The 13095-nt window shown below is 30.0% G+C and overlaps 1 protein-coding gene across 1 annotated transcript; it reads left to right on the top strand.

Moving 5' to 3' along the window:
- Positions 1-4766: 4766 nt before the first annotated feature.
- On the top strand, positions 4767-12276 carry LOC113367278 (protein brambleberry-like). Its single transcript, XM_026608899.1, has 5 exons — positions 4767-4931; positions 5002-5138; positions 5216-5344; positions 5557-5707; positions 12269-12276. The coding sequence occupies exons 1-5, from the start codon at positions 4838-4840 to the stop codon at positions 12274-12276; spliced, it is 519 nt and encodes a 172-aa protein (XP_026464684.1). The 5' UTR covers positions 4767-4837.
- Positions 12277-13095: the final 819 nt, after the last annotated feature.

Below are 13095 nucleotides of genomic sequence, written 5' to 3'. Positions count from 1 at the left end.
TACATCACAAAGCCAGACGATGATTTTTGTGTGATAAATTTGAAAAATCAATTGTTTAGTCGCGAATAAACAAAAATCATTTATTTGTACATCCACATCTACAGGTATGACTAAAAATATTGGATAAACCTTGGCATTAAAATAAATCGAGCTATTAGAAATAAATTTGTTCTATAAATTGCAGTGTATAATTTTTAATATACAATTTTATTTAACATATTTTAATATTTGTTAAAGGGTTCATTAAAGTGTTAACTTTGGGAATTGAGAATTATCATATTATTTGAAGCAGTTCTACATTTAACATCACTCATATATTGGTGTAAAATTTACACTGTAAATAGTAATTTGAACTAGTTGCTGGGACTTTCCGTCTCGTAACGAAATGTTCGAGGAATATTGAATATTTTCAAATATATTATTATAAATATTGTAACATTGTCTACTATTTATAAGAATTATATAAATTGAATTGCAAAGTTGAAATTATTTGTTTAAAGTATATTAGAACTTTAGTCAGTCAAAACCTGAATTATAATCGATATACAAAAAAATTTTTTTGAAAAAAAAATTGCAAAAAAAATTTGAAACAATTTTTTTTTCCCAAAATCAATTATTTAGTTAAAACAAGCAGAAAGTTCTTTGAATCATTTAAATCGGACGCTTAGTTCTCTCAAAAACTGCCATTTTTTACACATTTAGCTTCGTACCTTCGAAATGGCTAGGAATGCTTTTGCCAAAAACTAAAAACCACTTCTCCCAATCATTAGTAATTGAATGTTTTTTGGATCATTCAAATCGGATGCTCCGTTCTCTCAAAAACTTGATTTCTATTTTTTTCACTCTTTGCCTTTTATCTTCGTAACTGCTGGACCTGTCTTTGCCAAAAACTAATCAGCACATCTCCCTATCAATAGAAATCGGATGTTTATTGAACCATTCAAACCATTGATCAGTGCGGCCGAAAACGTAGACGAAAATTTGTATCTATACATACGTACACACACATACACATCCATTTTTATTGAGGTATGCCAAAATGTTCAGAAACCTTCAAAACGCGAAGAAATGTTAAAATTTTCAATTTCGATTTTTGGACAATTATAATAACTTACCCTGCGGGAAGTTAAAAATTAAAACTAAATTATCAAAACAAATTTTGAAAGCACAAAAGTATGTTCCAAGTTGGCTAATACACATTGGCACAGACACTAGCACAATCAAAAATAAAACTAGTTGAAAGTGGCATTTAGCCTTAAGGCAAGTTGCATAAATTTCCCGAAATGTGTAAGAATTGACTTAATCAATCGAAATTTAAATTTATATATTTTGGCTTATTATTTTAACTTTTAATGAATTGATAATGTTTGACTCATCACATCACAAAAGCAACTTTTAGCACAAATTTTGACTATAATAGTTTCTCAAACATTGATGAATTTTTAACATTAAAATATCTGTCGTAGGGCCGTAACATTTTAGTCTGTTTTATAGGGCCGTATATCTATTACCAGAAAAGGTTCATAAAAATCGACAAAAATTATTTCTGCAACAGTTAATTTAAAGAAAACGGCTGGGTAGATTTTCACCTAAAACTAATCAGTATCATTCGCAAACAATATCTTTCGAAAAGTTTTTGAATTTCCAAAATCGATTCAGAATTGCAGGCTAAAGCGTAGACAAATTTGTTACCAATTTTCTGCTATTTGCAGAGAAACGGCATTGCTGATCGTGCGCAAAAGTGATAAACGCAAGTCCTCATCGAAATACAGCGAATAGCTTTAAAAATTTTGAAATCGGTCCAGCCGTTTATGAGAAAATCTGTTCACACACACACACATAATTTTTCCAAATTTGACTCAATTCTGAATGGCTTAAAACGCAAAGAAAACATAAAATTAACGAATCGATTTTTTTTTTGAAAAGTAAATAATCACTCTCACATACAAATATATAAATCGACCAGCTGATCACCGAAACCTGCTCTCCGGACGACTTCAAACAACTCTACCAGGGGCAAAAAAAGAAAATAACTTACTAACCAACAATAGAAAAGACCTTCGTCAAATCACTAGAAATGGCCATATGATTTGTACTTCAATAACGCCTTCAATTCTACATTAAATATTTTACTTGTTTATCGTTTCGGGGCAGTTATGAAAATCATTATTTAACTAGTGGAGTATAGCATCGTGCCTTAAGGCAAATTGCTGGAACTTCCCGTACCGTAACAAAATGTTCGAGGAATATTAAATGTTTTCAAATAGATTATTATAAATATCGTAATATTGTCTAATTAAAAAAAAAATTATAAAGTTGAATTATAAATTATAAAAAAGAATTGCAAAGTTGAAATTATTTGTTTGAAGTATATTAGAACAGAATTAAAAATAAAATCTGGATTACTTTCATTTTGTTGAAACAAGCAGAAAGTTCTTTAAATTTTGATTAAAAAAACGGCAATCTTTTGCACATTTAGCTCTTTATCTTCGAAATGGCTGGACCTGCCTTTGCCAAAAATAATCACCTCTTCTCCAATCATTTCAAATTGAATGTCTTTAAATCATTCAAATCGGATACTCCGTTCTCTCAAAAACTCGATTTGTATTTTCTGCACTCTTTGCTCCAAAAACTAATCAGCACATCTCCCTACCAATAGGAATCTAATGTTTTTTGAACCATTCAAATCGGTTGATCCGTGCGCCCGAAAACATGGACAAAAATGCGAATATTCAAAACACACACACACAACATCCATGTTTACTTATCTATGCACATCAGAACACATCAGAAAAAATGGTTTCTGAAGTATGCCAAAAAGTTCAGAAACATTCAAAACGTGAAGATGTGCAAATATTTTCATTTTTGTCCCATTACTATAATTACCCTACGGTAAGTTAATAAAAAATAATAGATGCATAGATAAATAAGCATGATACGATGTTTGTTTGGAGATTACCGGCCATTATGGGCATTTACTCAATATACTCATTACTGTTCTTTTATCATGTTATCATGTTGATTTGAAAAAAAAATTGTTTGAGATCTTAATTTTTGTCGGCTTCAAATCTCTACACAGCATGTTTCTTAAAAGAACAGTAATGAGTATATTGAGTAAATGCCCATGATTTATCTATGCATCGTATAATATGAAATCGACCGCACAGATAAAAGAAGAATGTGGAATGAACAACATGGCAAATAAAACTCGATATCGGGAACTCGGATATCGATTATTTTTCTATTATTTTTTTATTAACTTACCGTAGGGTAATTATAGTAATGGGACAAAAATGAAAATATTTGCACATCTTCACGTTTTGAATGTTTCTGAACTTTTTGGCATACTTCAGAAACCATTTTTTCTGATGTGTTCTGATGTGCATAGATAAGTAAACATGGATGTTGTGTGTGTGTGTTTTGAATATCCGCATTTTTGTCCACGTTTTCGGGCGCACGGATCAACCGATTTGAATGGTTCAAAAAACATTAGATTCCTATTGGTAGGGAGATGTGCTGATTAGTTTTTGGAGCAAAGAGTGCAGAAAATACAAATCGAGTTTTTGAGAGAACGGAGTATCCGATTTGAATGATTTAAAGACATTCAATTTGAAATGATTGGAGAAGAAGTGATTATTTTTGGCAAAGGCAGGTCCAGCCATTTCGAAGATAAAGAGCTAAATGTGCAAAAGATTGCCGTTTTTTTAATCAAAATTTAAAGAACTTTCTGCTTGTTTCAACAAAATGAAAGTAATCCAGATTTTATTTTTAATTCTGTTCTAATATACAATTGTCTAGACAATATTAGAATTTAATGTATTCATATAGACCAGCGATGTCCAACCTAAATTACTCTTTGGGCTAAAATTTAGAAATATTCAAGGCACTGGGCCGCAACAAATCTGGAAAACTAGTGGTGCATGGCATCGCGCCTTAAGGCAATTTGATGAAACTTCTCGTACCGTAATTCCAAACTTTTAAAAGCTTTAATATTTATGAAAACTTTGAAGAAATTAGATTTTTGAGAATCTTGATATTATTGAAAAAAAATGAATTTTTTGAAAAAAATGTTTTTTTTGTATTTTAAAACTGTTTGTTTGTTTTAATCGTAATATGAACATTTTTTCAGAGATAACTCCGCACGATTACAAGCATATGGACTTATAGACTGGTGAATGACTCGTGAACTAGTGAAGCCAATTCGTCCATAGAGCCGCTAGTCGCGCCGTTGTCCGTTGCAATGACAATTATTTGTCGTTTTCTGTCAAGCGCTATCCATAGAGTATCATATCGCCATGTATTAATTCGATTAATAACCCTAATGACCATTATTTTCGGTTAAAGCTGACTTAGTGTTCAGACTTCTATATTAGCCTTTACCTTTAAAAATTATTTTATTTATTTAAATTGAAAATAATAATTTGTGCGATTGTTGTTTGTCATGGGCCCGCACAAAAACCGCCATCGGGCCGCAGGTTGGCATGGCCGATCTATAACATATTTAGTCCATGGTCTTTTGCTTTTTGCTTGACTTGACGATAAAATTCTCGCTTGACAGTAAAATAATTTTGTAACAGATTTTTTAACGGTTAAAGAGTCGATTTCGATGATTACTGCAATTTTTAGTGTTTTATTAGACTTTAATATATTATTTTTATAAGGTTTAGATGTGACTGAGCAATTTGTTTTTACTTGACACAGCAACAGGATTATTATAGTTCTGAAATAATTGATACAAAAAAATATTAACCTCTAATAATATTACTTTCAGTAGTGTATAAGATATATTTCAGTAGTGTAATGATATAAGAGTATCGAATAAGTTTGTTTTCCAACTATGAGGAATTTTACTCTGGTTTTATATATATTTATAAGTATTTTATTTAGGGAAAGTTCAAGTTTTATGGATTACATTTGGCCAAAGTCGGAATGTTTGTATTCATGATACAGTAGAATTTTTAAATATGTACGGTGATTTAATTTTATATATTTATCATCCAGCCACATCATATGAGGACACTGACATAAAATTGAGAAATATTCCATTTGAACTTAATGAAAATGATGAAAAGTTTTTGCAGCACGCTAATGAAATAATGGGATTAAAAACATCTGATTTAGATAAATGTTATAATAGGGTAATGATTATTATGTAATTTTACACAATTTTAGTAATCAATTATTTGCAAATTTGGTTCAAATAGTTTAATTTTAGGTCATATTTATTTTAAAAAAATCTTGCCATGATTTAAATAGTGAAGAGTTAGGAAAACTGGCTGTATTGCTGTTAAATTGCCAATCAGCTATCGAAGGAAGAGAATTATATCCCTGCACCGAGAATATGGTTGGTAGCTTATTTTAATGACTAATAATTAAAATATTATTCAAAATTTAACCCAGTGTTGAGTAAAACGTAAACATATAAATTAGTATATAAGTTCTTGTAATTTTGTTCTGTTGGTTTATGAGTTGACATATCTCTAATTTAAATATGATCACTTGTAGTTTGTTCAATATCCGTTGTCAAAAATAAATCATAGTAAATAAATCTTCTAGTCACTAAAGGATTGCACTTCTGATATGAATCCAGATACTTGGAATGCCTACCATCTGATCACAAATCGTGCTAAAGCTGTTTGTTATCGTATTCGACAAGAACAGTTTCAAGGACTAACAGAAATTACAGTTAATAAACTTATGAACACAGGTAATAAGCACAATAGTTTATTATAATTATTATGTAAAAGAATATTGATAAGTGTTAATTGATACATAAAATGATCTAGTAAATGTTCAAGTAAATTGAATTAATAGAAGCCTATAAATTCTTCTGGTAATAAGATACATACTCATACTTCTTCTATAGCCTGACGTAATACCTTCTGTATAGGATTAATCCTATAAAGTGTATTTTTATGCACATATTCATTTTATACTTAGCGAAGTTTTCAATGCATTTCAGATCTTTGTGAAATCATGTACAGAAATTACCAATACTTTATTATACTTTAAGCAAAATATCATAAACTTTATAACTTCTTATAATTATATGGTAGAAATATCAAACTCAAATTATGGTATACAAATCACAGAATGCAACTGTACATAAATAATCAAAATTTAATTGAACACCTTTGATTATACTTTTTTTTTCAACATTATAATAATATTGATGAATATGTACAAATCCACTTCTTAGCATGCCTTACACTAATGATAAGGCCTTACACTTACGATAAGTATAGGGAAAATTAGTTTCAGTATCATCAATTTACTTTCAAAATTCACTCTAGAACAATTTTTATTATCTATGATATGGGCTAATAATTTTAAATATTAATAATAAATAAAAAACAATCGAAAAACAGCAATCTTAAACTTATAGTTATCAACAGTGAAAAAAATTGCAATGTAAGCCAAAGAATGAAGGTAGTTTACCTTCGTAATCAAATATTGTATCACACTCATGCATTATGTTTGCTTATAATATATCAGATACGAAGCATTCTCAAAATGGGATTAATATGCAGGATAAACTTTCTCTTCCTGTTTTTAAATTCAATTATAAAATTCTTAGTCCCAGTAATATTATATAAAATTATCTAGATTATTAGATTTTATTCTTTGAAATATTGAACAATGAAAAAAAATTTTTTTTAAACAAAAAGAAGCAAGAACCAATCTTACAGGCATCGCCGTTCAGACATTTTTCTTTGAATTAGTTTATAACTGAAATAAAAAAAAAATAGTTGTGACTTGTGCATTGCCATTATGCACATTAATTACGGTAATTTGCCTTAATTATGCCTTAAGGCAAATTACCGTAATTAAACATTCGATGAATAAAGAAAATCAAGAATAAATCAAAATTGTCATAAATTAATAACAATTGTATTCAAAAATTTAATTAATTTTTAACTTCCCGTTGGGCGAGTTAAAGTAATCGCAAAAAAATCGAAAATGAAAATTTTTGTTTATCTTTCCGTTTCTAGATATTTTGGCATACCTTAGAAAAAATTGATATTTTGGCATAAGGTTTCTGAATATTTTGGCATACCTTAGAAAAAAATTGATGTATGTGTGTGTGTGTGTATTTGTGTGTGTGTGTGTGCAGATACAAATTTTCGTCGACGATTTCGGGAACACCGATCAACCGATTTTAATAATTCAAAAAACATTCGTTTCGTATTGATAAGAAGATGTGCTGATTAGTTTTTGGTGTAGGTAGGTCCAGCCGTTTCGAAGATACAGAGCAAAAAGTGCAGAAATTCCGATTAGATCCTAGACATCCGCTCATCGAAAGGGGTTCGAATCCCACGTCTGTAATATTTAAAAAAAAAATTTTTAAATATTTTTATGCTTGTATAGTTGATGCTACATGAACTCTTTAAAATTGTTAACTCAGTGCATATATTTCGCGAACCAAAAATTGATGCATTTGAAATAAGATATGTTCATTCTAACAATAAATCCGCTTAATTAGATTTTGTTTATATATATTTCATTTCAACGTCGTCTTATCTAATGTTTTCACATTTTGCTTACAACGAACAAATAATGAGAAATTTAGTTTTTATAATATTTATTCATAGACATTTTTGTTGACTGATTATTTTTATTCTTCGAATGTTTAATTACGGTACGGGAAGTTACAGCAATTTGCCTTATGGCACTATGACTTGCGCCCCACTAGTTAACACAAATTTTCAAATAGATTTTAAACACTAAAATTATTTATTTTAAATATATAAGTGAGCTTTAAAATTCTTGAAAATCGAATAAAAACCCGAGTATATTTACCGCGGAAACAATAATATAATTACCAATTGGTATCATAAACCAATTTACTCAGGTCGATACCTCAACTATCTTTTTTACCACCCTCTTCCTACTAAAAAAGGCATCATTATCAATTTAATAAATCATGCTTTACCATTGTCACATAAGAAATTTTTGAAGAATAGCCTCTCATTAGTATCACAAATCTTAAGTAACAATTCTCATCCTCAACATTTGATCTAATCTCCATAACCAGAAACAAAATTTTGTCCTCCAAAACCGACGCAAAATTTAAAATGAAAATCCAAACCGCGAAAACTACGTGGGAACTCTAACCGTACACTTCATAAACGATCTTTAATACCATGGAAAAAACTCTTCATTAAACATAATGTAGTCTTGAGTCATTGAGTAGTCTTTACCTCAAAAAACACTTTTTCAACCTTATGCTGCCAGTACAAGAACACCCATATAAAGTCGCTTTGCAAGAGCGACGAGCGAGCATTAGGCTCGTCTCGATAAACTCTGTATATATGGAAATATTTATTAAAAACCAAAATTTATTTATATCTTGTATATAAGTATATTCATTACTCATAATAAAAAATCCAACGCGCCGAATAAAAATAATAATTATTATTAACTTCCCGTAGAGTAAGTTATTGTAATGGGCCGAAAATCGGAATTGAAAATTTTTACATTTCTCGACGTTTTGAAGGTTTCTGAACATTTTGGCATACTTCAGAAAAAATGGATGTGTGTGTGTGTGTATGTATGTATGGATACAATTTTTCGCCCACGTTTTCGGGCGTACGGATCAACCGATTTGAATGGTTCAAAAAACATTCGATTCCTATTGATAAGGAGATGTGCTGATTAGTTTTTGGCAAAGGCAGGTCCAGCAGTTACGAAGATAAAGAGCCAAGAGTGCAGAAAATAGAAATCGAGTTTTTGAGAGAACGAAGCATCCGATTTGAATGATCTAAAAAACATTCAATTAGTAATGATTGGGAGAAGTGGTTATTAGTTTTTCGCAAAGGCAGGTCCAGCCATATCGAAGATACGGAGCTAAATGTACGAAAAATGGCAGTTTTTGAGAGAACAAAGCGTCCGATTCAATTGATTCAAAGAACTTTCTGCTTGTCTTAACAAAATAATTAATTTTGGAAAAAAAAAAATGTTCCAATTTTTTTTTCTTTTTCTTTAATTTTTTGTCATCGAAAATAATTCAGATTTTATTTTTAATTCTGACTATAGTTCTAATATACTTTAAACAAATAATTTCAACTCTGCAATTCAGTTTATATAATTCTTATAAATATTAGACAATGTTACAATATTTATAATAATCTATTTGAAAACATTCAACATTTATACATATCGAACACTTCGTTACGGTACGGGAAGTTTCAGCAATTTGCCTTAAGGCATGATGCCACCCACCCCACTAGTTATTCATTATTTTCATTCGCTGTATAAGCTTGTGACTAATATATTTCAATGTATAACCAATATAATCAAAAACTTAAGGTTTCAATATTTTTCATATATTAAAAGTATATTGAACTAGTTGGTTTGGTATTTAGCCTTGAGGCAAGTTACATGAACTTCCTGATATGTGTAAATAATCGTCTTAATAAAAAAAATGTGAAAATAATATACTTCATCAATCCTACTTAAAAAAAACGATAATAATTTTAGCAAAGTTTGACGAATTTTTAAAATTAAACTACTTGTCGTAAGGCCGTAATATTAAGGTAAGTTCTATGAGACCATGATGTATATCGCCAAAAAAAGTTCCATGAAAATCGGCTTAAATTTTTTTTTCAACAGTTCATTACAAGAAAACGGCTCGGTAGATTTTCACCTAAAATTAATCAGTACCATTCCCAACTAATATCTTTCGAACAGTTTTTGATTTTTTAAAATCCGTTCGGTAGGATGAGCTTAAATGTGCACGAAAAGTTTAACACTTTTTTTCAAATTGGAAAAAAACGGCTTGGCAGATAGTCCCCACCGAAATACATCAAATGGCTTTTAAATTTCTAAAATCGGTTCAGGCGTTTTTGAGGAAACGTCGATCAAAAGTCTAATTTTGACAAATGCCAAAAAAACGATACCAATTTTTCCAAACTTTGACAATTTTTTAAAGCTAAACCAGTTGTCGTAGGGCCGTAAAATTTTAGTATGATCTAGAAGACTATGGTATCTACCGTCAAAAAAATAATCATGAAAATCGTCGAAATTTTTTTTTTTAAACTTTATTACAAGAAAACGGCCCGGCCGATCTCTACCAAAAACTAATCAGCACGATTCCCAACCAATATCTTTCGAACGGTTTTTGAATTTTCAAAATCGATTCAGAATTGCGGGCTAAAACGTAGACGAAAAATTTTTCACTTTTCTGTGATTTATAAAGAAACGGCTTGGCCGATCGTCGCACAAAACTGACAAACAATAGTTCTCGTCGAGATACATCGAATGGCTTTTAAATTTTTGAAATCGGCCCAGCCGTTTTCGAGAAAACGTCGATTTACGGCAAAAAATCTGTTCACACACACACACACACACACACACATACTTTTTCCAAATTTGGTCTCATTCGATTCAGAATGTCTTGAAACGTCGAGAAAACATAAAATTAGAGAATCGGATTTTTTGATGAAAACAAACTTCTCCTTCGGGAAGTTAAAAATATATCTCGATGAGCAATTTGTCTACACATACATAACACATAGAATGTCACAAATTATAACGTTTAGTTTAGATATAATAATTACAGATGAATTAATAATTGTATATATAATAAATGAATCTTTAACACAGTGGTTTCCAACCTTTTCTTCTTTGCGCCCCCCTTTCGAAAGAAAATAATTACCCCCGCCCCTAATTTTTCTAACAATTTAATTTAAATATACTTAACTGAAATTATAAATCATTCAATGTCGTACCAAATAATACACAATATTATAAAAAAATATATATAAAAACATAACTATTGATTATAAGAAAAAATAATTTTAAATTTGATTAAAACAAATCATAAAATAATAAGCACAGCAATAAAAACAAATAATGCGATGGTTGAGCTTGTTTTAGCACAAATTTTTTCAAACCGCGGAACCATTGTAGAAACAGCTGTTTTCAATTCCTTTTCTATCACTAAGCGATATCGGTACTTTGTTTCTAAGACTGCTACTGCAGAAAAACCAGTTTCACATAAGAAGTCACAAATGGTAATAAAATTTCTAAAGCTTTATTTGTGAAAGTAGGAAAATCGTCCTTTACTCGTAACCAAAACCCAACAATATTCTTTTCGTCCTGAAACATATGCTTCAATGCGCTATCACAAGATAAATCAATTATTATTTTCTGCTATGCTTTTGGAAGACCAAAATCATCATATTTCTCAATGCGAAATGAATTTCTAATCCATTTGTATTTGGAAATATCTATCTATAACTTTAAAGTAATGCGAAACTTGGTTCCTTAGACTAGTCATATGATTGATAATAAGCTCTTTACTTGATTCTATTCCATCAGTAACACAAGTCATTTTAGATTAAAAATGATTTTTCTATATATCAAAGCGTATATCTCCAGCACAACTAATGAACTAATTCGATTTATAGATAACAGAATAAAAAGATTGCTTTTGTTTATTTATTTTATTTTACTTAGTATCGAGTAAGCTTCAATTTCGTTTTTTTCAAGCACTGAAAATAAATTACTGCTTGTTGTATTTTTCTATGCCGTCACATACGCAAAAATAATGAAGTTTTTGATGATCCAACAAAATGTTTTGAATTAACACTCCTTAAGTAAGTGGTTGTGATTCGACCAGCAGAATGGGTTCAATGAAACAAAGTTCAAAAGCTGCATCGCTGGATTTCGTACAAAAAAGTCTACCGCACTTAGCTTGACATAAATTAATTACCCAAAATATCGGCTTCGGTTTGAATATATTAAAAGTAATTTGTACATTAGATGCTTTACATTTTGACACATTAAGAGCTTGAGCGCAAACAGATATTTGGATAAATGCTGACTAAACGCTACAAAATTTGCATTGATTAAACCTTATTTGGCTACGAGAGAAAAAATGGTAAATTGTACCCACGGCAAATGACGAAACTGCCACTGCCGGAATTGTTGATCGTGCCTTGTAAATGTTCCTCTAATTGTCAAAAAACAAAGGCTTGTTCTTGTACAAAATTAAAATGAAATTATATTTACTTACGACGAAACTGCCACTGCCGGAATTGTTGATCCTGCCTTGTAAATGTTCCTTTGATTGTCAAAAAACAAAGGCTTGTTCTTGTACAAAATTAAAATGAAATTGTATTTACTTTGCAAATGTATCAGTAATTATTGTCAAAATAAAAAAGATTGATTTCTGTTATTTGCGCCTGAAAGCTTGTGTTAAAATTTGATTTGGGGCATGAAATATTTTTTATCAACTACTATTACAATTTTATTTTATTTTTAGTCGCCTAGCTATAAATATCTCTAATGTTAAGAGGTATTACCCCTTAGATTAGAGACATTATCATCGTAAGACTTGATTTTTAAAGAAGTGGGTATAAAAAAATCTCGGCCAGCAGAACTTCTGGCAACATTCAGAATGATAATCAGCGATTTTTTATGAATTCAAAACAATCAACCTCATATTATGCATACTCTATCAATGCCTTATACAGCACCCGCTCTATAGGGAACTAGGTACCATACAAATCTATAGCAAAGCTGTAACATTTTCCACTTTTTCATTTTTTTTCAATCTTAGTTAATTCGCTGGGAATGCCACACAACATTTTAATTTAAAAATGAATTGTCGGATTTTGCTTCGTAAATCTAAAATTAATGAAGAAATGCAAAACAGCGGTAATAATATATCAAAATGTTGAAACTTTAAATATGCTATTCCAATTTAAATATAATCAGTCTCAGATTTCAAGCACTTGCAAAGATTGTTAATATAACAGGAAACATTTATATTTTTTGTTAGCTGCTCTTTTCATTTATATATACCACATTTGCAATTGGTTTGTTGTTTTTATACTAAACATTTTATACTAGACTAGATGACCCGACAGACGCTGTCCTGTGTCCATGTCTACAATTTTTTAATAAAATGTACTAATATTTACCGTTTACCTAAAAATGATAATTATTGTTTTTTAAATTACTCTTTACGCCAAAATGCATATACATTTATAATATGAGCGATGATAATTGTAGAACTGCTTTAAATAAAATGATAAGTCTCAATTCCCACACTATATTGGAAATTAAAGTCTTTTAAACGGTATAACA

Source organism: Ctenocephalides felis, unplaced genomic scaffold (genome assembly GCF_003426905.1).
Source record: "Ctenocephalides felis isolate EL2017-DRISC unplaced genomic scaffold, ASM342690v1 CF-g0.4_SCAFFOLD_01170, whole genome shotgun sequence".
NCBI classification, from domain to species: Eukaryota; Metazoa; Arthropoda; class Insecta; order Siphonaptera; family Pulicidae; genus Ctenocephalides; species Ctenocephalides felis.
Note: the sequence above shows the minus strand (reverse complement) of the source record. Positions and strands in the feature narration are given on the sequence as shown.

Bases quoted from the DNA above. Each gene is read 5' to 3' on its own strand.
- LOC113367278 (XM_026608899.1), top strand. From the start codon at position 4,838: ATGAGGAATTTTACTCTGGTTTTATATATATTTATAAGTATTTTATTT. The intron at 5,139-5,215 runs GTAATGATTATT...GTTTAATTTTAG, and splicing joins TAGATAAATGTTATAATAGG to GTCATATTTATTTTAAAAAA. The intron at 5,345-5,556 runs GTTGGTAGCTTA...TAAATCTTCTAG, and splicing joins ATCCCTGCACCGAGAATATG to TCACTAAAGGATTGCACTTC.